Source organism: Oryzias melastigma, linkage group LG21, assembly GCF_002922805.2.
Source record: "Oryzias melastigma strain HK-1 linkage group LG21, ASM292280v2, whole genome shotgun sequence".
NCBI lineage: Eukaryota > Metazoa > Chordata > Actinopteri > Beloniformes > Adrianichthyidae > Oryzias > Oryzias melastigma.
In genome coordinates, this window is record NC_050532.1 from 8,126,608 (window position 1) to 8,153,063 (window position 26,456).

Consider the following 26,456-nt stretch of genomic DNA (forward strand, 5'->3'; position numbering starts at 1 on the left):
TTACTAATATTAATTTTAAGTAAAGCTTGTAGAATAAAGTCAAGTTTTTGCTATAACCACCTGTAGTTAAACATCTGTTATTTTGGTTTCAGAGCTAAAGCATCCTCTTTGATGACCTGGTATAGGCCACGCCCACATTTAGTCCCCTTGTGTTTGAGCAGGATATTAATGGGGGCAGTGGTCGTTAACGGCCGCATATTGTGTCTCCTTCAAATAGGTCCGTGTAAACTCTCGCTCGGGTGGATATATATATATATAAATATATAAAAAAAGATAAACATATGGACCGAGTGGGAGGGAGAGGGCGGAGACTCGGCGAGCACACACGAACGGGTGGAGGGAGGGCGGGCGGAGGCAGGGACAGGCAGGAGCTCAGGCTCTCTCTGGGCGGAATGTAGCAGCGGCGGCGGCGGATCCTTTCAGCTGGACCAGAAAGAGTGGAGACGCGCCGTGGACGAGGAATAAAAGCTCAGTGATTTTATCCAGGCGCGCGGGAGGATGAGACGAGCGCCGTCCGTTTGAGGAAACTTCAAAGCACGCCGTCGTTACGTTTGATTAACACCGATTTTTTTTTTTTTTTGCGAAGATGGCGAACGATTCTCCGGCGAAAAGTCTGGTGGATATAGACCTGGCATCCCTGCGGGTGAGCTGTTTTTCATTTTAATCCTATTTTTAGAAGTTTATGTGTAAGAAAATTATAATATAACAATTGTGAGCAATGCTAATGTTAACATAGCCCTGCGGTAGCTTTTCTTTGTCTAATATTAACTGGGCGCTGCCGGTAGTTACACCAAACGAACCCTTTGCAATTACTGTAACGAGTCAATTAATCAAGATGGTTTTTTTTTCTGCCCTCTCACGTGTTTGCTTTATCTTTAAAATCCAGGATCCAGCTGGGATTTTCGAGTTGGTGGAAGTGGTTGGAAATGGCACCTATGGGCAAGTCTACAAGGTTGGTATTTTTTTTAAAGCCCAAAATAAAACTGACGGAAACTGAAGCCCAAACACTGCATTTAAGCATGTTTTCCTTCCCCTCCTCTCCTCTGGGATTGAAGAATATGTTTATTATAACGTCAACCCCTCCCCTCCTTCATCTGGGACCGGTGCGGTCTGGCCTGGATTATCCCTGATAGCATTTTGGCCTATCAGCTATGCCATCCATCCATCCTTCCTCCATCCATATTTTTAATTTTTTACCCTTTTATCACAGTTGCAGTACAATTGTGATGTTGTCACGTGTCCGTCCTCCTCATCCACACCCAACCAGACCTTCATTTCACTGATCAGGCCAACATGACAAGGCTGTAGCCACGCTGACCGACTTGTGCGCCATTGGGTGGGCGGTGTTTCATTGCGCATTTGCCATCGCCCAGAGGGGCCTTCAGCTCTCCAATGCCCGTTAAATCCACTCAACTCGCAGATAATCGAACACGTCCGTGTCATGGAGGCTCCCTGCTCCTCTTGCAGCCTCCTTCACACCTTCCTCCCCTCCTCCCTCCCCCTGTGAGGGATGAATAGCGACATCATCCTGTTGTTGCCTGGCAGAGATAAGAACATGGGAGATGAAGACCGGGTCAGGGCGGCTGCATCAGCTTCTGTTGACTTCTTTTCGGTTTGAAGGCATCAGTGTTGGAGACTTGGATTGCAGCTTTCACGCTTCAAACTCTGTTGGGGACAGCTGTGCAGTGTTGGCTTTGAAGGGCTGTGATTGAGGCTGATTTGCTTGCAGCTACTTTGTGATGCAAACGCTTTTATTATTCAGCTTCCCTTAGAGTCCCACTGTGAGTTTGGATGTAGTTTTAATCTTTCCACACGCTTTAGGTTGGTTATTCTACAGTATGTTGTCGCTCATAGTGTGGTATCCATTGCTGCTGCTGCACACTCAGGATTGGAGGAGTCTTCATCAGGCTGGAAGCAGCACAAAAACTAAAAAGTCTGCTTCTGCTTGTGATGGACATATTAGCGCTGACAGGACTTGTTTTTTTTTTTTTTTTTACACACATTACAGGAAACCAATTCTACAGAACATGTCAAAGTTTATCAGATTCCAAAATTGATCAAAGGTGTGTTGACTGTGAGGTTAGGATCATATCACCCTTGGCAACGTGCACTCAAGCAACCACCTTCAATGAAAAGTTCACGTAAATGAGTGTATTTGTGCGTTTTAGTTGTTCAAGAGTAGCTACAACCGTTTTCGGCTTTTATGTACAAAACGCGCTGAAATCTAAAGCAGTTGAACTTTGACCAATGACGGACTCGGATTTGGTAGTGATGTTGGGATCCGTTTGAATTCACGGAAATGCCATAAACATAAATTATTACTGCTGGACGAAGACGAAAATGCCTTACCTCAAACTCTCGCGAAATAAGACCAAATTCGTTAATGATTTTTCCACATTACGGGCGCCGAGAGTTGGCGCCCAACGACAGTGATTGGCCCGAGTCGGTCTGAGTTGCAACAGTTGCAAATAATGAGTGAGCTTTTTTGAAGTCCATACCCCTAAGTGGCTCGGGAGAAGCTGTCAATCAAACATTTGAAGTGTGGCCACCAGGCACCACAATAAATTAGTATCAGCAAGATATTAAAAAAATGTATCAGAGACAAAATGGTTATTCTGACAAATAGAATGACTGACTGAGTGATAACTTTATTTCTCAGTGGAAGTCTATGGGATTTTGGCTTCTTGAAGCCCACAGATACTTCCTTTGGAACACGAGGGGGAAGGGGTTGTACAGTCAATGGGAAAGGCCAATCATTTGAAAAACAAAAAAAAAAGAGAGGTTGATATTTGCGGTTTTTGCCTGGTCGGAATTGTATGACACAGTTTTTCACTATTTTAGAGCTGTAAAAGAAAAAAAAACTGGAAAAGATTCGCAAGATTTGAACCACTTTGAAATTTCACACCAAGCCTGTGGAGGACGACCTTTGTATAAGTCGCACCCCGGCCAAACTATATAAAAAATGCGACTTGTACTCAAAAAATTGTTATATTTTATCCTAGAAATCCTTAGACGTGCTGGAACGCAAACATTTTGGGTTGAGCTGCTCAAAATTCTGAAGCAGTTTTAAAGGAAAATTGACATTTTTCTCCCCTTGACCCACAAACCATTTTTTCCCCCTCCTCATTTGTGTTTTGCCCGCACATGTGCAGTTGATCCTCAACAGTCTGAGCTTCCCTAGCCAGCAAATAGCAACCAAGTGTGACCGGCTGAGGCATTGCAGCTGTGTGCATCGGCAACAGCTGTCAGGATAGAAAAAATAGGATGAAGAGATTTGAAGAGGGGGGTGTGGAAAAGACAGAGACACTCTGAAATGACTACAGTAGACATACTCAGAAGAAAAGGGCTGTAGGATTGAGATGCATTCTCCTTAGACAGTTATGGCCCCCAAACAACTCGGATGTCAAATCTACTGTAAATCAAAGTCAGTTAATTATGTCACCTTCATTTTCTTTTACTAAATTCTTTTATTACTCTGATTTTAATCTATTTTCCCAGTAGAAAGTAGATTTTAGCATGGCTAAATAACTGTTATTGTAAAAAAAAGTGAAATAAATATATACTTGGTACTGGCAGAAAATAATTAAACCACTTTTTTATTTTTATTTAACAGTGTGAGGTGTTGGAAAATTCAAATAACAGCTAATGAAAAAGGCAGTCACTTTTTTCCCCCACTTTTGACCGGAGGGTAAAGACCACACTCAGCAAGCGGAGCTGGGAATCCCCCTCTCAGAGGAAATGGTTTAACCCATTTATGACTCGCAGAGTTGAAGACCTTTTCTTTCTTCAAAACCCCAGATCTAATTGTTTCAGGCTCACTTAGAAATGTTCCTTTAAGTTGGTGAAACATAACAAATTGTTTCTGACTGGAACAAAGACGGGGTTCAGGATCTTATCCCCTCCATGATTTGTGAGGAAGCAGTGAGATGGCGGAAGTCATCAGCGCCACAAGGAGAAATTAGTGGATTTTCCGTGATGGTCAGATTAGAAAAGCCACATCCCTGTTCCTACGCCATCAACTGTAGATGAGAACTGGACTTTCAGACACCTCCCCCTTCCATTTCAAACAGGAAGTACCCACTGGCTCCAACAAGCCAAAGTCCGATCGACTTCTGTAGAGAAATAAACAGTTATTACTCAGTCGTTCTATTAGTCAGAATATAAATTCTTGCTCTTCTACATTTTTTATAACATGTTCTTGCTAATCCAAATTTTTTTCATAATTTTTCTATAAGAAGTTTGAAACGTTTGATTGACAAATTCTCCCTAGCCCGCTTTGGAATGGTAGAGGTGTGGACTTTCAACAAGCTTACTCCTGACTGGTGAGAGTGGTTTCCATAGAAACGGTGACTTGGACCAAAATCGAACTACTACTGCTTGTCACGTTGGGATTTCCGAATCCAGCATGGCGACTTCCTTTTGTGAAAAATGCCAACTGAATCGACTTCATTTTGTTGGAACCGGAAGGAAGTAATTTTCTATGAGTGACATCACACTCGGTCCATCCATTTCTCATATACAGTCAATGGATTCATTTTTGTGATGATTTGATCATCCTGCAGGATTTGTTATCTAGAAAAGTGTAAATTCTGTATAATATATAGTTCAGTGGTTAATTTAGGGTGATGTAGTGGGTAGCTCTCTTGCCTCACAGGTAGAGGATTCTGGTTCAAATCCCATCTAGGTCTTTCCTGGGTCTTGACTCTTCATTAGCTGAATATGCATCCCCATAACCCTGAACAGGACTAAGCAAGTTTAGAATTTAATGATTCATTAAGCTAACAATAAAAACATTTAAAAGGAGATGTAATTTTTTTAAATTAATAAAATGGCTTAGTTTGTTTCCCCAGTGTCTACTTCGTCATGAGAGAAAAGTGTTTCCTGCAATAAAGGCAGTTTGTTTTAATGAGAAACAAGTTTAATGTGTGCATTCAGCTGGGATGACACAGTGTACCTGTGGGTGAAAAATGATGACTAACTGTGAGCATTTCAGTGAGTGCAGAGACTGATATTTATGAGTCCTGATGGAGTATTCACACTTTTTACACTCATGTTTTTCAAGATTTTACCAATGAAGACTGGATGTTTTAACTCCTTATATAGTGTCAAAACGTTTATGTAAATGCTTCCCTTTTTTAACATTTATCCTAGCGAGGAACACGTATGATAAAGACTTAAGTCTGGTGTAAAAAAAAAAGGGACATAGCTTTTCTAAAGGCCTCAAATTCCCTTTTTCATGCATTTCTCGGCAGGCACTCAACACAATCTGCCATGTGTTTCAATCTAGACGTGTTTGATTACAATAGAGGAATGCATCACATTTGAGGAAATGGAAACAGGAATAAAATTAAACGTACTGTAAAGATGAAAACAAAGGTTTCACTTCCTCCGCACCTGTCCTCCCTCTCTTTGCAAAAGACGTTATGCCATTCTTTGCTGATGATAAACTGCAGTTGGGTGTGACACCCTGCCGAGCAAAGTTGATTAAAGGATATTAAATGGTTGGATTTATCAGATCCATTGCAAGTTTGGAAGGCGGATACACGCCAGAGCATGCACACTTTTTTTGATCAACAAGCTACAGAATAAGTCTTCACTAAGAATGTTATTAAAGGAAAAAAAAGGTCAGATCTAAACTGAAACTATAGATAGTGGAGCCCAAATCTGCCTTGGAAGCTCACAGGTTTAGCTGCTTTTGATAGGACCATTGCTCTGTGATGGATTGGCGAAGTATCCGGGGTGTGCCCACCATCATCTGTAAGTAGCTGGATGGATATGACCACCCACTCTAGTATTTTGTCAAATAGCCGATAACAATGATAATTTTTTACATAAATACAGTATATATTTATTTAGTGATCAAAAAAATTATTATTTTTTTGTGTTTGTGTTTCTTCCCTTTTTTGGCATTTTCTGTTGTAATTAGTCATCCTATAATAAGCTGCTGATATCTTTTTGTAGCTTGACTTTTTTAACATCATGTCAGCCACTAGAAGTTCTTATTCTAAAAATGAGTCAACAGGTAATTCATAGATGCTTTTCCATTAATTTTTACTTGACTGTTTTCTTTTACACGTAGCCAAGAGATTTGTGTTTCACATGAGAATGTTTTGAAATGATTTCAGCTTAGTGCCGTTCTATTTATAGTGGAACCCCAGCTATGTAAAGTGGAGGAACTACAAAGCTGTCAGAGGGAATAGACTCATGCAAAGCTGGCTCACCAGCCTTCCGGCTATTCAAACTGGAATGTTAGTCGTGTCTGCCGTGACCTTTAACAGTGCAGGAAGTTAAGCTCGGCTGCAACCAACGGGAACAGGACCGGCAAGCAAACTTGTTTCCATTAAGAACTTTACTGTCCAGCCTAAGATACTGTTGCTTCAGTGACCTTTCCAAAAGAAGGAAGAGGAAGCTGTATCAATGATGGCACCAACGGGAACTTCACTCTTGTGTAGATTTATGATGGAGAAGTTGGGCTGTCTTCTTTTGATGATTGATGATAGAGATTTATTCAGTTGAAATCAACCAGGAAAGAAGAAGAAATAAACCTGCAAAGTTTTTTTTTGTCTAGTCATGAATTGAGTTCTTAGTTCGATGTACTTTACTTTCCATTCTTTTAGTCAGAGTTGGACACAGAGCCTCAGACAATATGTAGGTCATGATGCTAACTGCAGACGGATGCTGCAGCAGCTTCTAGTGGATGCACTCAAACCATTAGCTGATGCACAGACTCAGCAACCACAAAGGTCCAGGATGTACAAAACATAGCATTTTTATTATGTAGTGTTGTAAACAACGTGTAAAGAATCCACTGACGCAGTATGATGTTAACAAATCATTGTTCTGTTTAACTTGTGTGCATGTGTGTGCGGGATGGCTGCTGTGAAGGGTTGACAGGGCAAAGCTGATACATAGCAGGGAGGGAGGGGGCTGAGCTTCGACACATTTGTTTGAATGCGTTTCTTTTTTTATTTTAAGCACTTTGAGTTTTTATTTTGGAAGTCCTTAACTCATGTAAACTGTGAAATTATTTCTTTTCATTTCAGTTGAGTTTAACACCTTTTCTTGGACTCTCTCTTGGGTCGTGCTTTACTGTTCACGCCAGGCGGCGGGGGTGAATATACAAGCTGGGACAGAAAAAAATCTTTTGCTGCAATATCCCAGTTGGGAGCTTTGCCTCACTCAGCTCTTAAAATGGACTGCTAAAAGTTTAATGAGCCAACCACTTCCCGTATTCTCATACAATCAGGCTAATATTAGAAAAGTAGTGTAAAAGCAAAATAACAGGGATGTCTGTATCTACAAGGGCAGAGATATCAGGAGCATAGATGGAAAAGGATTGGAAATCGGGCATGGATAAAATCAAAGGAAGTGGCAAAAAGCAGCAGTAGAAAGCTAGTAGAACTTGGAAGGATTCACCCTCAACCCTGTTCAGTGGGATAAATCAGAGGGGTGGGGGAGTGTCGGTGAAATTCAATCCACTATGGTGACTATAATCCTTCAGCATGAGATGGCACACGCCTGAAGCAGAAGGACGGAATTAAGCTTAGTGTGGATCAAGACCAAGAAAAAAAAAGATATTAAAAATAATTTGCTGCTTTTCAGCTTTTAAACCTCCATAACTCTACATTTTTAATATGGAATGCACATATTGTATCTCTTTTGGTCAACTCTATAGGTGTGTGGAATTACATTTCTGAATGCACGGCTCCTGTTTTAGTGTCCTCTCACTACACTATGCAATGTGTACTGTACTGAAATATATATAAGTAGTTAAAGATTAGTTTGACACTTGAAAATTAGTATAATGAGAAGAAATTGATATATTGAATTTTTTTTTGTGAATATAACAACCATAACGTCAATGCATCCGTTACACCGTGTTTTCATATACATTTTGAAGAATTGAAGGTCTAGATCATCTGGCTTGCATAACTATAATAAATTTAAAGTTTAATGGTGTGGTTAGTTTTCTTAGATTTCATCAGGGCTGATTTAAGCCTTTGCCACAACGGTCTTAACGGGTGGATATAAGTTGTCTATTGGTGAAAAATTGACAATTCAGTGCACAGGTAGTAGATCGTAGACTGCCCGGTGAGTCTGTAGAGTAAAAATCTTCATGCACATTTTTTCTATGGGCATGGTGCGGGAGACGGATCATAGTGGAGACTTAGCAACACACAGGGCAAAGGAAAGGTGAACGAGATGCAGCGTACAGATGCTCTCATTTTGTTGACCCTCCCCAAATCCTGCAGATTGTGCAAAGGGCTTGTGAGTGTTGTTCACATAAGTGCATGCTGCTCATGTGCAGCCTGACTGTTAGAAATTAGACAATCAGATCATAGTATATGTGGGCGTCCTACTGGCACTTGCATAGCAATTAGACGCCCTAGGCTTGCAGCATTTGCATGGGGTTAGTAAGGGGTCAGGGGATACTGTAAGATGGCATTACCTGTATGTCATTAGAGTGTGCAACTTAAGTTAGCCCTTACGAATTCTTTACAAATGCTCATACCTTACACAGGACAATCGAATGTTCCATTTTCAATGATGTGCCTGGAGATGGTCGTACCAGCCTAATAGGAACTGCAAGACAAAACTGGACTACCCTTAAGATGGAGCAACACACCAAATCAGCATCTCACATGATGCTCTGCTTGCTTATTCCTAAACATATTGGAGAAGCTGAGGCATTGTGGTCAAATGTGTATTCATTACAATTCTTAATAATTTTTTTACAGAGAAAAACATAGTCAAGATGCTAATGGCTTACCAAAAAAGAAAACTGTTTTGCTCTTTCCTCATCTTATGCGTTCCAGCATTGGCTTGTCTGGCTCTTTTCATTATCCAATACTTGATTGTGGCCAGAAAATTTATCCGTTAAATTTTACCAATTAGTGAAGTACCTATGGGGTCCTCCTTTATTGCTCCCTCAGCCAAGTGCTCATGAGTCAAAAAGATGGTATGATGTTTCCAAGGCACGAGTCACGTGTTTGTTGGTTTGATGGGTTCCATGCCTCCCTGCTTCTTCCCAGGACTCCCTGCGTATTGATTTTCCACAGCGGTTGTGCTCATCTCATATAAAAGGCCCTTCATTCTCTTATCTGTGACCTCCTCCTGCCTGATAAAAAAACCTCTGAAAGCTTCTCTGTTTCAAGCTAAATGGCTCCTACTTTGGCTGGGGTGGTGAATGCCATGTCAGAGCAACAGTGTGTTTTAGTTTTGTTTTATCCTGTCACCTTTTTTGTGAGCAGACAGATTTTCAATTCCTTTAAGCCAATGTGTTTAGTCATGTAAACCCTTTGGTTTGAGCTTCAGGTAAAGGACTTCAGATGTTTCTTGGATTTTGTTGGAAAACCCCTTTGTTTTGAAGACTTATCTTGACCAGCCTTCCTCCCGAGCCTTTGGTGGTGCGTGTTGAATAAGAAGTGGCTTTGCTGGTTAGTTGGATAAAGACACAACGTGTGTCTGTCCTCTTGGCTTATTAAAGCCCCCCCCCCTTTGAGGCACACTCTAACAAACTTGGCGTCTCGTTGGGGTTCTTAATGACAGTTGCCCGCCTGTCTGAGCTTCTGTGGTTTAAATGGGTGGACTTTGTGTCAGTGTGTGTGTGGTTGGTGGGGGTTTACTGTACAAGTGGCCATCTGGACTGGGGAGCTGCTTTTAGGCGGGGGGGCTGTTTGTCCTAAGTGGAAGCTGAAGAGAACACTTTAAGAACAGAGAGCTAAGAAGAAAAAAGAATGAGATCTATAAACTGTGTTCATTAATAAAAAGTCATAAAAAAGATATATCTCGACTTCCGATTGAACAGGACACAATGAGAAACTCTATGAAACTAAGATGTGATAAAAATATGGGTAACTCTGGATTAGGACTGAACATATTTAGTATAGATGTCTACACATACTGCCTAAATCTTTTTTCATTGACATTACAAAGGCAGCAGTTATAGGCTGAAGGTGTCTGGGTATAAAGTGTCAAATCGTATGGAACATAATTCAAAATCAAGTGTGTTATTCATTTAGAGTTTCTATCCTACAGAACCTCTTGACATAGTGGAGAGGATATGAATCTGTTGGACCATTTCAGGGCTCTAGACTGTAACCATATTTTTTAGTTGGTATACTAAGGAATATGCTGTGGTGTAGTTATTAGCACTAAGCAAGAAGTTCCTGTGCATGTATGGGAACTCCAGCTTCCTCTCACAGTCAAAAAGCATGCATCATTGATTATTCTAAATTGTCTCTAGGTGTTAATGTGTTGGCAGACTGGTGACCTGTCCAGGGTGTACCTCGCCTTTACTCAACAGTAGCTGGGATAGGCTCCAGCAGCCCATGACCCCCAAAAGGAATAAAGTGGGTTTGGAAAATGGATAGATTCCATTTGAGTGTGACCAAATTGGTTGGACTATAGAGCCCTGCAATTACAGTACCAATATATTATAGATTATCTTGAGGAGATGGATCCTAATGTCCCCAGTTGGTCTGTAATGCACTTGTTGTGGCTTTACCTTTTAGTTTTTATGCTGAAATCGAGAAGGGAAGCCATTATCGGTCAAGAATTTTTGCGGATTTAAATTGGAAGCTGGCCTTCTCAGTTAAGGAACTGTCCAGATGGATTTGATAAAGTCTGTAGCTTTTAACAAAAAGCTATACAACCATTAAATGAGACGAATTTGAATCGGCTAACATAACTGAAAGCTTTTCTTTACTTAGCTTTCTATTTACTTTAAAAACACAGAAGCATGTTTGTTGCTGTAGTAGAAAAAAATCCTGTTTTGTTTCTCGGAGCTCCGCAGCCTCTTTCAGCCATGAGCGCAGCCAGGCAGCTGGCAGGCAGACCGACGGCCTCATTAGCTTTTGTTTTCATCTGCTTCAAAACACCATGAGCCGGTCTGAACCCTCATCTGACCACAAATCCTGCGGTGTGATTGGAGAGGAGGGATGAACCTCAGCCAGCTGACCGGAATCCCTGCCTCTGATTGGCTCAGTTTGTCAGAGCACTTCCTCCTGTAGCCGGGCAGATTGCACACACTCCCACGAGGACTGAAGGGTTCTAAAATACATATAGAGCAGTCATGAGATGCAGCTGCAGCCTGAAGTGTACAAGAATCATTTCCTATTACACAAATGCTGGAGGAATCTGAGATGCATTACTTTAAAGGGAATTTTTAGTGTAGTAGTAATGTGTTGTATTTTTTTCTTTCTTCTTGAACAATTCATTATTTTTTTGTTTTAAATTTATGAAGACTGGATGCTTTACATTTACAGTTCTGCAAAGCTATGCAAATTGGTTATGGTTGTATCACTTCAGACACAGTCATCACTCAGATTGAGTAACCAGACAGCATAAGAAAATCTGATGTATTTTAGCTGTTCATATTGACTCTCTGACAGCCAGTTAACATAGGCTTTTCCACTTTTTGCATCCTTTTAAAATATTTCAACAAATTGCACAAAAATGCACACCAATCTAATTAACATTTCTGTTTTAACCCTAAAATTAGCTATAAGACATACATCATTAAGACATCACAGGAAAAAAAAACAGTTTCATAAATGTAAAAATGCTGCATTTTTTTACTCTTTATTGATCACATATAACTGTTTTAGTTCACTCTTGTTTTGTCTAATACTAATATCCTTAAGAAAACTAAGCAATTTGTAGTTGTTTGCAGCTACAACTTAAGAAAACTGAACAAAACAAGCAAAAAAAAAAAAAACTTTGAAAAACTGGTAGGTCTTCAGATTTGGAGTATCATTTTATAAATCTGTAATCTGTAGACCATCTTTTGGTCAGTATTTGGTCTTTAATTATTTTGAATTAAATTGATAGATTTAGATGACTGTAAGATTACAGCATGATAAAAAAGTTCTTGCCCTTTTTCCTTCAATAGCTTGTTGAATTGGACCTACTGTTATGTCTTTGTTCTCATGTCAACAGCACCACAATTCATTGTGTGCTGACATGTGCATTCTGTTTTGTGCTTTTTGAGTGACTGAGTCAGTGGAAAAGTCAGTCGAAGAAATTTGCAGCTACATCTATGGTTAGGAGTCTGACGCTAAACGCTCACACTTTTCTGAAGTTTAGGGGGAAGAAGAGCTCTATCTACCAGGGCATGGTGCTCAGTGTTGTTGAATATGCACTGTTGTATGTATCAGAAGATGTTCAGTTGGCTGTTTTGTATGTCAATCAAGTGACATACTTCTCGGCGAAGATGACTATTGACTGACGTTAATTTTTAAAAACTTATTATCATTTTTAATGATCTACCCACATGTCTTTTATTGACGTATTGGGCATCCTGATTTAAAATAGTGCCAGCCTTTGTAATACGTTAAAAGGTTGACATTTTTTAGCATCAACACCTTTATGGCAAGTCTTTGTAGCCCTACAGCAGGTTAGCAACAGAAATCATTAAAAACTTTCATTTTTTTTATCTCTTTTGCTCATTCTTGTAGATGGTGGGGTCTGATGTAAGTTGGATTTTATCTTTGCAAAGTGGTTAAAACAGAACCGTTATTGAATATTCCGCAGTATCAAAAGTGCCAAGAGGCTCTGTCACACTTGGCAGCCTCGCCTCTTTCCATATAAAGTCTCTGTTGCTGAGCTGTTGGACACAAACCCATGAGTTCTCATGCACATTTGCTTTCCACGCTGCACCTCCCACAGTCTGTGATGAAGCCTGTGCTTTGTTTTTCGGGGTGTTTGGTCGTTTGACTTTGAGCATGCTCAGTGCAGCTGCTATACAGGTCAGTTTAGTGTCAGACCCCCCAACCCCAATCTATCCTTCAGGGCTTATTAGGTTGCTCTGGAAACTAGTCTAGAAATTGTTTTGTGGACACGCGTCCTACTTACAGGTGAGAAAAAAAGACGTAACATCAATTGAACGGGTTTCAATGAATCATAGGGACTTTTTTTTAACTGTGCTTATGCATAAATCCTTAGTGGCCTGTCCCTTCTTGCATAAATGAACGCTTTATCGCTTTGCTCCAAAATGCAATCTCTTTTGCTGCACACAGTAAATCACCACGTAAACTGATTGCATCTGTGGTTCAATAAAAGCTCATTGCATAAGACTGGTCTGGTCTTAGCTGGATTTGCCTTGTAAACTATTTACATGTTTCAATTATGACTCATGCGTTTAAAGAAGAGGAAAAAAAAATAAAAAAAATCACTTTTTTGTGTCAACACCTCACCTACTCAGCCTCAGGTGTGATTGTCGTAACCCAACACGATAAGACTGGATGTTCAATGAGCTATGCCAGGTGGCCCTTAACCCTTACATGATCCATAACCAACCAGCCTCTCATTTTACTTCTCTTTATAAGGATGTCTGTAGATTCTTGGTGATTCTACATATCAAACCAACCCTCACTATTTTTAATTTATTTTTTAAAAAGGAACATTTAATGTTAAATATTTTACAAAAAATATAGATAAATGAAAATAATACGTGAGCCAAATACTTTTGAAACTTTTGTACTTTATTTTTCTAGTTTCTAGCTTCCTTTACAGTCTAAACCAAGGGTACTCATTACGTTAATCGCAAAGGACTTGTGGGTTGACCTCCTGCGTGGTTTTGCTTCTTCGGATACCCGATTGATCCTGCCAATAGTGTATGCTGTTCCTGAAGATTAAGCCAAAAAAATAAAAAACTGAGTGCCAGATTTGGCGTTTTTCTTCCTTCTCATCTTCAGAAAGGTGTGAGCGTTCGGCGTCAAGCCTCCTACAGTGGATGTAGCTGACAATGGGCTTTATTTTTTCCTGACTGGCCCGAAGTCTCTCAAAAAGAACCTAGAATAGAAAGTACACGCACCGTTTTTGGAACAGACTGATCCTATATATATATGTGTGTATATGTGCTAAACATATCAGAAATCTGCTATCTGAAGGAGTCTGCAGAATCTCCTGGTTTAGCTGTGATGGAATAGCTCATGGCTCAAATTTCATCAATCCATTTTCCATACCCTTTTTTCCCTTATAATTTATTGTATGGAAACTGTTTCTCTCAGCTGCTTTTTTCTGACTGTTAAATACAATGTGAATATTTTTTTGCCTTGAAATCCCCCTTATTTAGACCATCCACCTTAAAGGCGATTTTATGTATTTGAATATTTTTCTTAAACTATGTTTGGAAACCCCATAACCGTCAAAAACGAAACAATGGTTGTACATATGTAGGGCACCAAAACTTTACTTGGTCTACAAAGGCTTTCAATGGTATTTCTGTGGAAATTTCTGTGGCATTTCATGAAGTTACGTTCAGAAAGAGATTTACTGCCCTGCCATGTAGTCTGAAGTGTTTTCATCTCTATTTTTCCTTTTGCACATCTACTAATGTGACTGATTCACAGAAGCTGCTCCTCCTATCTGTCTTCTCTCCTGCATTATTCACCTGTCTAATGACTCATGTATTACTCACGCTCATAAGAAATTTTGGTTGCAGGAGTTAGTCACTCCTATGTTTTCTGTTTAAAACATACAATCTACTATGTTTAAATAGGCTACTACCTGGATTGTAAAGCAAATTAACACATTTTTTTTTTTCATCTCAGGATCTGGATTTGATCTTCTGTTTTTTAGAGATGAATCCACTGTAAAGTCTCGCTTTACTGCCGAAGGATGACTGTGCATGTGTTTATATCCGCATGTGATTCAAATTTACAAGAAACAAAGACAGCCTTACATCGCTGGCACTGAAAACTTTGCGTTCTCCTTACTCTTAGCATGTCTTGGATAACTCGTTACTCTCCCAGGCAGCAACTGCAAGTCTCTCAGCCAACTCCGATGAGCTTGTTGTTTATCTTTTCTCATCGTGTCGTTGAAGCTGCTCTGTAATCACCCCTCACTCTGCTCTCTTTTCTTGTCGTGTCTAACCGCCGTCAGCCCTCCTTCCCCTTCTTCCTTTCCTTCTCCACCATGTGATTAAAACAAATGCTCGGTGTCCACCCTCGCTGCATATCGTTTGATCCCATGGTAACTTGTGAGGCATGCTGGGATTGATGTTTATTTTTGGTCTCTCAGCTGATGAGCTCGGCTGGGCCCAGACAGGAAACCCTATCTCTCTCTGTGAGTGCTGACAGCAAAGCAGTGCTTCTCTGTGGGTCAACAGGTTTTTAATGATGTGACCCATGTTATCTGTCACATGTTGATATCACTTCAGTCTCACCTTGTGATGATCAAGTACAAGGCAGAGTAATTTTTTTTTCTTTTGGTAATAAAATTCCACTTAAATCATCTTTTGCCAGTAAATCAATGTTTATTCCCAGAGGTCTTTTAATTAGAATTTTGCCATTTTTAAACAAAAAAAAACCAAACAAACAAAAAAAGCGATGCCAGCTCAGACAAGAAAAACAGAGTCTTGCATGGATCTATTTGTCTGCACATACAGAGCAGGGTGGTTATGGCCTGCCGGTTGTAGTTTGTACATAACAACTACAAGTTTTTCCAATGGGATTTTTTTTGTCTGCTCCAGATTTGGAATGATTTGAATGAAGAAATGCAGTTTTAATCTCAATTTTCTCCATAAATATTCTCCATCATGAGAAAAATGCTACAAAATCACGTCAAAACACAATTTTCATTAGAGTGGGTGTTTAATATCTATTTTAATGGGACATTATGTGTACAATTCAACTACATATAATTTCTTGGACTATTGTTGAAATTGGAGTTGGCTGTCTGGGGCTAATTGTCCTGATAAGGGCAGTTCAACCGGGAGTTTGACTGTTGTTGAGGCTTAACAGTTGTTTCAGCTTTAGCCAGGACGCCCTGCTGGCACTCAATGGGAGGCATGACGGCTGTGTGAAATGATAGTGAACGAGTGACGCCATCCCTGAGGTTAAAAATGAATCAGGCCGATGAAAGAAGGATGATGCAAGTCTGACTCAAGCCTACCTGAGCAAAAACTGAGGAACGTGGGGGAAAAAAATTTGTTTTATACAGTTATTTTTTTTTTTTTTACTTTATCAGCCAAAACATGTTTATTCTGATTTTTTTTTAAACTCTTTGATTCAGTGTAACAAGGTTGGCGCAAGGGATTAGTTTAATTTATTTCATGGGGAAAATAACAATTTTAAATAGAACCAGTATTTTCAACAAATAGAGGAAGCATTTTGAAATCAATTAATTGCATTTTAAAAAGCAATACAAGCTAGTAATACAGATTGGTAATCTTAAGAACTGCTGTTGTTTAAAAGTTTTTTTTTTTTTTATAATTGATATGCATTGAAAACGACTGGCACTCCCGGTAGTTCATTAGTTCTGCAAGTTGTGGCAAGTTAAGAACAGATAACTTTTTGATTTGGGGGTAAAGAGGTGTTTAATAATAATGGCAGGTTTCCTTTTTGTTTCTTTTTTTTGCTTTATGCAAACGTTCTAGTTTTGTAAAGAATTTTTGAGAGCTCAAAATTTTCAGATATGAAACTAAATACATCAGGGAACAAGAAGGATCTCTGCTAATGTTTGCCTTTGCTCTGGTGGCTAACACCTCCTCTCTTTGGCTTTGCTGTAGGTTAAATCTTTGTCTATTTATAGACTGCAGTGGCAGATCTGACTTGTGGGTCAGTATGTTGAGACAAAGGAGAAGCTGCTTCTACTGCATGAAGAGTCACAACTCGTTCGGCTTCAAATTTTGGATCACAAAAATGATTAGTTCGTCTCACGGTGGGGTTGGTAACTCCAAGCCTTGAGGGGCTGGTGTGTCTGCATGTTTTCCAAATACTGTTGGCTCACTCATGGCTGATTACCTGGATCAGGTCTGTTCAGCCAATTGAAACATGCCGGAGCAGGGTATGTTGGGAAAACTAGCAGGAATGCAGCTATCAGTTCCCACCACTGTTGTATACTACATACACACCAAAAATAATTCGCAAATTCACGCCTGTTTGCGCTTCTAACAATGTCTTCCTAAACTCTTTATCGGGCAAATTTGCAAGTGAAGCTGCATTTACAACGTGTCTGCAATGTGTGTTTAAGCGCCCACTTCCAATGGAAAATCTAGGTAAACAGGCATAAGTGTAAACGTTTTGACCTTTCGCGTTTAAAAGTTTTACCTTCACGTGTAGCTATACACATTTTTGTACTTTGTTTCTATTGAACAATCTTGAGAGTTATTGTGAATGAGTTTACTTTTATTGTCGTGTTAAACTCTCTGCAGAGGGAAACCATTGCAGATAAGAGAGGAGGCAAACATGAGTAACAACAGAGTTAACTAGAAAAACTTCCCATCAACACCTCATGTACTCTCTAGACATTCTTGTTAGTGTAGCCCAATCACATTATGTGACTCTTTAGTGTTGCTTAATGTGTTCTTTTAATCTGGTGTCTATATGCATGATAATAGATAATTTCTTCTGTTTTTTTAAAAATTGCGCTTTATAATCTGGTGTGCTTTGTGGTTAAAAAAATACACAATTTTTATATTTTAGCCTAAAAAATTTTCGATCAGTGATCTTGCATTTGTAAAATCTTGTTTTTTATGGAATTGATTCAAATGTGTAGACTATTTAATAATAAAATGAGCTAACCCAGCCACTATTATTTTCATCCCATTGTAGATTTCTTGGTAGATCTTAGATAATCAGCATTCCTATGACCTTTTATTCAACTTTGACACAATCTCTACCGAAAATTGAATTCATTGTTCATTGTTTTAATTTTTTGCTTGAGGTTTTTATCTTCACTGCTTCAGACATCAGAACAAATGTTTCTTTTTCGCGCGAGGCCACTGGTTTACTCAATAATTTGAAGTTTAGTTTGAGTTGAGCCTTATTTTATATTTCTTAAGGGCTTCTTAGAGTTTTTAAATTTGCTTTTGAGTATTGGACATGACTTAAATTCTATGTGGGGCAAAAAATAGAAAAAAAGAGGCAACAGTGAGTCTGTGTTTACTAAGGCTGCTTTTAAAATAACCCCACCATGCCACCCTGTCTGCCAGTTCAGCTTTTCTTTTTTAAGCTGCGTGTGTTTTCACTGGTGGTTGAAACATCTCGGTCTTAATTAGGTGCACCTCACCCTTCCCTGTGCTGGAAAAAGAGCCGCTTTCTTTTATTACAGCCCTCCGAGAATGTGAAACCTTCCTCAGACCTCACTCTCCCCATGTATAATTACCAGGGCCAGAGCGCACCCCCCCCTCAAAACCTCTTTATTACCATTGCAACTCTTTGAAGAGGTGATAAAGATGTCCGTGTCGAAAGTTCCAGTGGTTCCAATATCACCCCGTCCATACGCTGAGGGAGTAGTCTGCAGCAGCAGTCTTCTTAAAAATGATTTTAAAAGGTGCCACATTCCTAATGGTTGGAAAGAAAACTGTCCTTGTCAGCATTTCACTATAAACCACATGGCTCATCTGGTATCGGCATCCTCTTTGGAGGGAGGCTAGGGGTTAACCTGGACATGTCACTGCTAGGATTCTTCATAGAGGGGATGCGCTCCAGAATTAGGCTTTAAATGACAGAGCAGGAACAGGAGAAGATGATTCACGGTGAAAAGTGATCAGTTTTCTCGGCCACGGCTCTGAAGATCTTGGCAGAGTCTGAGGCGCTTTGAAGAAACGGTTCCAATCTTTCTTTTTTCTCCTTCCTTCCGCTCACATGTTCAGTGGTTTGTCTACCTGCCAGCTCTTCCAGGACACTGAACACTGCAGCAGCTTCTATCAAAGGGCTAAATCATCAAGGGAACTCGGGCTTGGCTCGGAACTGGGCTTGGTTTTTCTGCTTAGTCAGATGCCTCTTGTATACATATGCTAAGTTTGAGTCAATTTAACAGTGAGTGTGAAACAGACTTGGAAGCATGCTAACAAAAGCTGCTTTGTCAAGTCAACCAGTTTGGTTGGTGTTCCGTTTATTGAGTGGCCACAGGGTGCAACCCTCGCGGATACAAAACAATGTTATTCTTTCTTTCGAAAGCATAGAATCAGCCTTTAGAACAATTGTATTTCCTACTTTCAGAAAATAATGAATCTAAATGAGTAATAATAATCTGGCCTACTTTACGGCCAATGTTGTTTCAGTGTGTTTTTGTACATATTTATGTTTTAGAGGTATCAGATTATCTACAGTCACACCTGTATGGGGTTCAACCTGTGCAGGTACATCTGTGGGTTTTTAGGTTGTCTAAGGAGGATTGGAGGGTGGTTCAAGGGACCTCTTAACCCTAATATAACTCTTCAACTGTGTATGCGATTAGCGTTATTCCAGCAAATGCTAAAGTAAAAGCAGCTTTGCACTGATATGCAACACTCTTCAGAGGTGAAGTGCTCGCACGATTAAAGTATATCAGCGGATTGTATTGCGTAGAAAAGGGACTTTGCATTGATATGCAACACAATACTAATGTAAAGTGTTGCATATTGGTGGAAAACCGACATTCTTTGTAAATGTGCATATATGCTCATTTCAGGGGCTCAATGTAAAAAACATGCGGCCATTGAAAAACACCAAGTTTTTCATATATCGCAATAGAACTGTAAAAGAAAAAGCCTGGAGCAAGATTTACGAGATTTGCACCACTTCAACGTTTCGCACTGAGCCTCTTCGAACTGTAGTTGGTGGACATGCGCTAGTATCAAGTAGCGACAGTCCACCTTGAACACCATTGGGCTAAACATGCATTCATGAATTTGTGTTCAAGAACGAGTGTCACATGCCTGTTGTGAACGAAGCTTAAAAGATTTTTCGAGGCTCTGATGTAGACTCTGTCCATGTAACATACTTTTTGACCCGTTTTTTAAACACGCTTTCTCAGTGTTCCCTGTTTCCATGGTGACACACTGCACTACAGCTGCCTGAGGGTAACATGCATCATGAGTTTTCTACCACATACGCACTAAACCTTTTCAGAAGTCCTCTAGCTTTCTACTAATAGGTGAATGCACAGTGGTATGCTGCACACATGTTGCTCCTGCTTGTGCAGTTTTGAGTAATTCTATACTCCTTTCGACCTCTGTCCTAATTATGCTGGAGACCAAGGCATGTGCGAGCCAGACCAGGTTTTGCACGACCTATATTGTCATCATTTTACTTGCAAAGTTCATGATGGATTTTCCTCCAGTTAAAGAGCCATTTTGAAAATACAAGTTAAATGGCAAATCTGGGAAATGTCTTGCATGAATTTTTAATAAAAAGTAGAATTGAAACAAAAAAAGGTTTCTAATTTGATAAATACTGTTGTAAAGTATATTAGGTTGGCTTGCAGCAGTGTTTCTCCGCTCCAACTGCAGTGATGCAGGACTTGCATCAGTGGCTGTGTTAAAGTAGGCCACTTCAAACAGCCCAGACAAAATGAAAAAACACAGATGACCAACCCCAGCACACGCATGTCATCCAAACGAGCTCCGTCTGACACGGCCGGTTGCACACACATGCCACACTTCCACTCGCGCTCTGTTTCCTCTCTCACATGAAGAATTGCAGCGGAATTAGCGGAGATGTGCGACGATCCATGAGTGAGGAGCAGGACTGAAGGCCTTCTGGGGTTTTCATTTGTTTTCACTCTTTAAACAAACTCAGTTGTCTTTAAAATCAGATCTCAACATTGTCATGGTTTGTAAAACGAATCTGCTGTTGTAATCGCAGCACGATGCTGCTTTCACTGTTTCGAGAGATATACTAATAATTGATTACAATACTACAAATATTCAATCTTTATGTCAGGTAGTATTAATTTCACTCAATTCTCTTCACAATTCATTCCTGCATTCAAACCACAAACAAGCATGAATTGCATTTAGCCATACCAAGATTTTAGAAAATGAAATTAACTTTTCAATCAACTAAGATTATTTCAAACATATGATGAAAAAAGTCTGATCAACCTTTTTTGATTCTGTCAGGCTTATTTAGTTAAATAAATATGAATTGACTTGTGTTTTTTCAAACTATAACTCTGTCTTATTTGATTTGGATTTCTTTTTAAATTTTGAACAGTTTTTTAGTACTAGAAATATGATTTTTTTTTTGTGTCTTTCCGCAAAATTCTAAGTAAGTAAAGACTTAGCTGTTTGGTCTGAGCTTATTTCAGCATTCAGAAATGGGAAGCCAGTCAGGCTTGGCTAATAAGCTCATTGAGTTAACAGTTTTGTCTGGCGTGGTCATGCACTGATCATGCATTGCAATGGTTTGGATTGAAGCAGCTTCTGGCTCTCATGGATTAGCTAGGTTTAACTACTTCCTGTTTTTTCCACTTTTGCATTTTAAATAAAGGCTTATTAGAAAATTTGAGCGGGATTTACAGACCTTGAATGTTAAAAAACTTTATTTTTCCAAGGGACATAAATGTTTTATCTGAGCTTCTAAAATGGATCAGCCTTTGCTATACAAGTGCAGACTAAAAAGTGTTTGGGAGTTTTGAAGAGCTTTATTAGTGTTTCCAAGGTAACCATCTGTAAATATCAAATGAGCACCATCACACTTTAGAACAAGCTGTACAATCTTTGTGATCTAAAGCCAACACTATTCTTCTTTGGAGTCCAATGACTTGCTGAATGGTGATTTCAGGCCCTAATTGAGTAAATAATCTACCTAATCAGCAGCAAATTGTGCAGAGACAGCTGAAAGGAGCAGGGTGCTAGAGCTCAAGGACCAGGATTGGACTGTCCTGCAGTAGGACATATAGTCAGGTACAGACTCCAATTGAACTGCTCTGATTAAAGGTGTATGGATGAATTTAAGAAGCTTTAAGACTTTAGTAGCTCTCACTATCCCTTCATTGAACTCTTGCTCCATTTTTGATGCGGAGCAGAAAAAGTCTTTCATGAGATATTCGAGTTTGTGGGTGGAGGTTTCACGGATTCAACATGATAGTTTAAGAGTCGTGTTTGAGACAAACCAGAAAGGGCGGTCTTACGGTTTAGAATAATTCTACTTTGTTTTACAATAGACTGAAGTTTTTTTTTTACCTCGGCAGTTTCATTATAACTTTCTGATGAAGACACAGCCAGTTTAGCTTTATTTAAAGCATAAAGATGGATCACAAATTCGTATAGGTGTAAAATATGGTGACCATAAATATCTGTCTTATTCTGGCTCTAGAGAGATCAACCAAATAGAGCAGACACTGAAGTATGGCATCATATTTATGTCAAGCGTTCATAGGATTTGGCATTTGAATAGAGCTGCCTCCGTTCTTGTAAAATAATGCCATTGACTGCACAAAAGAGTTATTGGCAGCGTAATGGATGGTTTATACTTCACAGTAATCAGCCATCGAATCCACAATCCTGTTTGGATGTTTGCCTAAATTCTGTTTCAGTTTATTTTTAGGTAGGTCAGTTTTCTTGCTCAGTCACAAAAATATTGCTGAATTAAACTTGGAATAAACTACATGTTTTTTTACAGTCTGAAATTACAGTTCTAGTCATTTTTATTTTTAAGAAAACTTAAAAGACTTCACGTAAGCTTAGAAATTCAGATTTTTTTTAACCTTTATTTAACTAGGTGAGCTTTTAAGAACATGTTCTTATTTACAACCTAGGAAGTGGAGAAATACATAGGTAGATAAAAGCACATCACAATGTATGCAACAAATTACTTCAAGAAAAACTATTCAGTTAAAAATAATACTTTAAAATATACATGGATAAAAACATTTTACTTAAAACTTGCAGGATTTGGTCTGTACATAAGTTTAACGCCAAAAACGTTACGACAGTGCTATTATAACCGAATATAAAACAATGTCAATACATTTATGTGGTTTATTGAAAATGTATTGACTATACCTTCATGAACTAACAACTAAACGTGCCAAGTTTGCTGTAGATGATGTTTTGCGAGTTACTACTGAGTTACTATCAAATACGTTTTGATATTTCTTGAAGGTTTCAGAGTAGCAGTCCAAGAATGGAGCCTTCCACTCCAAACTGGTCTGCAATGTTTCTTTCACATGTTTTCTAGCTACGATCCGGTTACCTCCCAGCCAGAATTATCTCCCATCCTTTTACATCTGTTTATAATGCTTCATTCTGAGCCTGCGAGGAGGCCTTTCCAACAAGATTGGTTTAGAAGAAAACTGTTGCCTGATTCATATCTCTGAAATCTCCCAGTCAGCCAACATCAACACTAATGAGCCATGGAGAGAGAATAATGGGCTTTAAGGAGTCTTGCTCCTCCATGTCATCTCGGGGTAGACGGTCCTTGGAGGTGGAGTCAGCCCAGGGTTGTTCTAACATCAGGGCCAATGGCTTCTGACAGCAAGCTAATTCCTCCAGTGTTCCCATGCGCTTCAGTCTTAATCAAACAGAGCATCTGATGAAGCAGTGATGTTTTATAGCTCCTAAACTCTAAAAAACAAATTTTTATTGCTTAACAAACATATTCATTCTTTATTAAAAATGTTTTTATGAAAGGCAATTTATCTCTGTTCATGTTCAGACCAGCCTAGCAAAGCCCTTTCTTTAGATCACTCACATTTTTAAGCTAAATCAGATACTAATCAGATCCTGATGTTCCTTTGAACAAAGCACTCCATAGATTAATCTGGATGCTATCGTGCAGATGGTATCTGGACTTCCTTAATTATATCTCTGTGGTTTGTATTAAAGTTTTTCTCATTTACTGTTGGCATGCAGGACAGATGGCAAACAAAAACTTGTCTGATTTAGACCAAGTTTTTTTTAACGCTTTACCTTCATCTTATATTTGTCTCTTTGACTGGTGGAAAAAAAGCTGATTTTAGTTCTGCTTCATGTCTTTCTTTCATGTCTCCACAATACCGATGTTTTCTCTGCTGATCCTTCCCGCTCAGAGGACTGGAATGTCATAGTGAAATGGGGGCCGGAAGGATATCACCAGACTAAACAATCCAAAAATGATGCAGCACGGTCTTGATTTTCTCACTTTGAATCACCTAATAGATGCAGCAGCAATAGATCTTACATTGGCTTTTAGTTTAATATGATTATGGTTGTGTCTGAATCCCATCACTACTCACTGCATAGTGCACTTTATAGTGCGTTCGCCATTTTGTTTGCTACTCAAATCTACAATTCCAAAGTCCAGTGCCCTAGAAATTTCCAGAAGTTTCTGTAAAAAAACCATTGTGCGTCAATGTTCACTATATTGACGAATAAAGACACAATGCATTGCATTTGATCAATTTTATGGGAAAAAAATATTTTTAATATTAATATATTAATATTTTTTTATATAGACCATCTAAGTTTTCATCATCAAAACACCATGGATTCATAGATGGTCTTAATAAAATACTCGTGTTTGATGGTTTGCAAAATCTGTGACATTGTATTTGTCTTAAAAAAAAGTAGTGAGAATGGTGTTTGCTTTTCAAATTGCTTTTCACACTAACATTTCCTGCAATATTATATAGATTTTTTTTTAAGTGTCAGTTATAAATAAGTGCAAGTTTCTTAAGCTGTGTTCACATCAAGCATAATTTGTCCAGTTTCAATGTTTAGTCAATGCACAGATGCAATCTGAGGTCCTGCGGTCCAATTTGAGCACTGGGGGCAGCATAACTTCAAATATCTAAACTTTCATAAATAATTAATTGTGTCAACCAATGAGGAGGTCAGCTTTGCCCTGTGACATGCTGTCATGTAATCAACAGGTGGAGTCTAAAATCAACATGGATTAAGGTATTGACCATTCTGTGCCCTGTAATAAGCATTTCAACAAACTAGAATTCTGTCAATTCGTAGTGTCAAACTTGAGTTGTTTTGTGGATGGGATTTTTTTAAAACCGTCAAACCTTTGGCGTTCTTCGTTTTGTGAATCTCCAAAGGGACTCTGTTGTCTCAGCTGCTTCTACATGCCTCTCTGGAAAGGCCCTGATGTTGTGGTTTGGTAGCCTGGTTCTGAGCCTTATCAAGTTTCAGCCTCCCTCATACCCCCACGCCACCCCACCCCGAGGTTTCAAAAAAATGAGACGATGGATCATTACGTTATGGAAAGTTGCACCGATGCCCAGAATTTAACCCCCCTTTATTACTACTAGATCTAATTACAGCACTTGTAGCCCCCCTCCCCCCATACAATCTTTACTGAAACAACTTTGCAGTCAATTCATAATCCTATAACCGGCTTCTCCGGGAGAATGATCAGGATATTGAGATCTTTGCAATGTCTTCTGGTGTTGTGTCGAACAATCAAGCTCTGCAAAACTGTTCAAACTTGTTGATGAAGTGTGAGGAATTCATAGACAGCTGCTGTGTGGAATCATGGAGAAAAATGATCCCTTATCTGGTATTTTCTTTATTTTTCATCTTTAATTTTTTTTAAATTTTGTTTATGATAAATATATAAGAAAGCTTAGTGACTATTCCTTTTTTCATGATTTTCACACCCTTGTTTGTATCATAGGACTTGTTAGTTTTCATGCTTGCTGAACTACAAAGATGGGAAGTGTGCACTTTGTGCATTTATGCATGTGTTAAAGGTTGTGTATCTCAGCCAAAGCTTGCACCTGGCCTCCTTGTGTATGCCCCAGAGCTCTTAGGAGGGGGCAGATAAAGAAGTCCTTGTCCCCAAAACCAAGACACACACACACATAAGCACATGTTCATACACACGCACAAATCCTTAATTCTCACCCAAATCAGCACCATTTCCAGCTTCAATCTAAACTATATAAATATGTCGACAACCAAACTGTTATGAGGGTTTAAGTGTCCCTCTAAAATGACTCTACTCTGCTGGTATTTCCGTGCGGGGGGACAGTCACCAAGTTTCCATCTTCCTCCATCCTAATTCACACTCACAGACAGTCTTACACACACTCATAAATTTATATTATCGTTGTGGCTTCTTCTCTCTTTTCTTTTTTTTTCTCCACAAAACCCCAGACACTTGGCTCCCTTCACCCGCCTTTCCCTTCACTCATCTTCATTCTTTTCCTACCAGCCTGTGGATAATGCCAGCAGGACTCCAAAAACTCATTTAGAGAATTTAAGAAAAAAATAAAACCTTTTGTTTTTTTCAAATATTGTGTCTTTTTTTTATAACTCAAAAGAGAGAGAAAAACAACTAAATGTTGAAGGTGGAAATTGTTATTTTTTTGACTAGTTTCTCATAAAAATCACAGTTTCCTCCAGATAATAGCATCTACCTTTTTTTGTCCTGTTTTCTTGTAATAATGACATCTAGTTTTTCAATCTCATGATGAAACAAGTTTTTTTTTTCTTGTGATAACAAGACCAAGCGATAGTATTTCTCGTTGGCATGACAACGCTAAAAGTTGCATTTTCTTTGGTGATCCACTCAGGATCACTGAACAGCAGTCGCCTGCGCAGCTGCAGCTGGACCAACATTGTCTTCAAATGACAATGACTAATTCAGACGTTTTTTATTACCGACAACATCTGTACGTTAGACCACAATTAAAATAATCAATTATGAATCAATCAGTACACTAGTGCTCAACATTTTCTCTGTTTAGCTGTGGATGGTAGAAAAATGGAAAATGTATATTAGTCATTATTTCAACATAACAAAATGTGT

The 26,456-nt window shown here is 39.1% G+C and overlaps 1 protein-coding gene and 1 long non-coding RNA gene across 3 annotated transcripts in view; one reads left to right on the forward strand and one right to left on the reverse strand.

The window, feature by feature from the left end:
• Positions 1 to 201: 201 nt before the first annotated feature.
• The window catches only part of LOC112154878 (mitogen-activated protein kinase kinase kinase kinase 4), a gene marked incomplete in the record, with an annotated part of 67,819 nt that continues 41,564 nt past the window's right edge, over positions 202 to 26,456 (forward strand). The window contains 2 exon segments of one of the 2 annotated variants that reach the window (XM_024286107.2): positions 202 to 643; positions 887 to 952. In XM_024286107.2, coding sequence (XP_024141875.1) covers positions 587 to 643; positions 887 to 952 — 123 coding nt within the window. 2 annotated transcript variants of the gene reach the window in all.
• On the reverse strand, positions 566 to 15,067 carry LOC118600291. The gene is made up of 3 exons (XR_004949915.1): positions 14,721 to 15,067; positions 10,947 to 11,052; positions 566 to 4,112 (listed from the first exon to the last, which is right to left on the reverse strand). It is a non-coding gene; the product is annotated as an uncharacterized LOC118600291 (long non-coding RNA).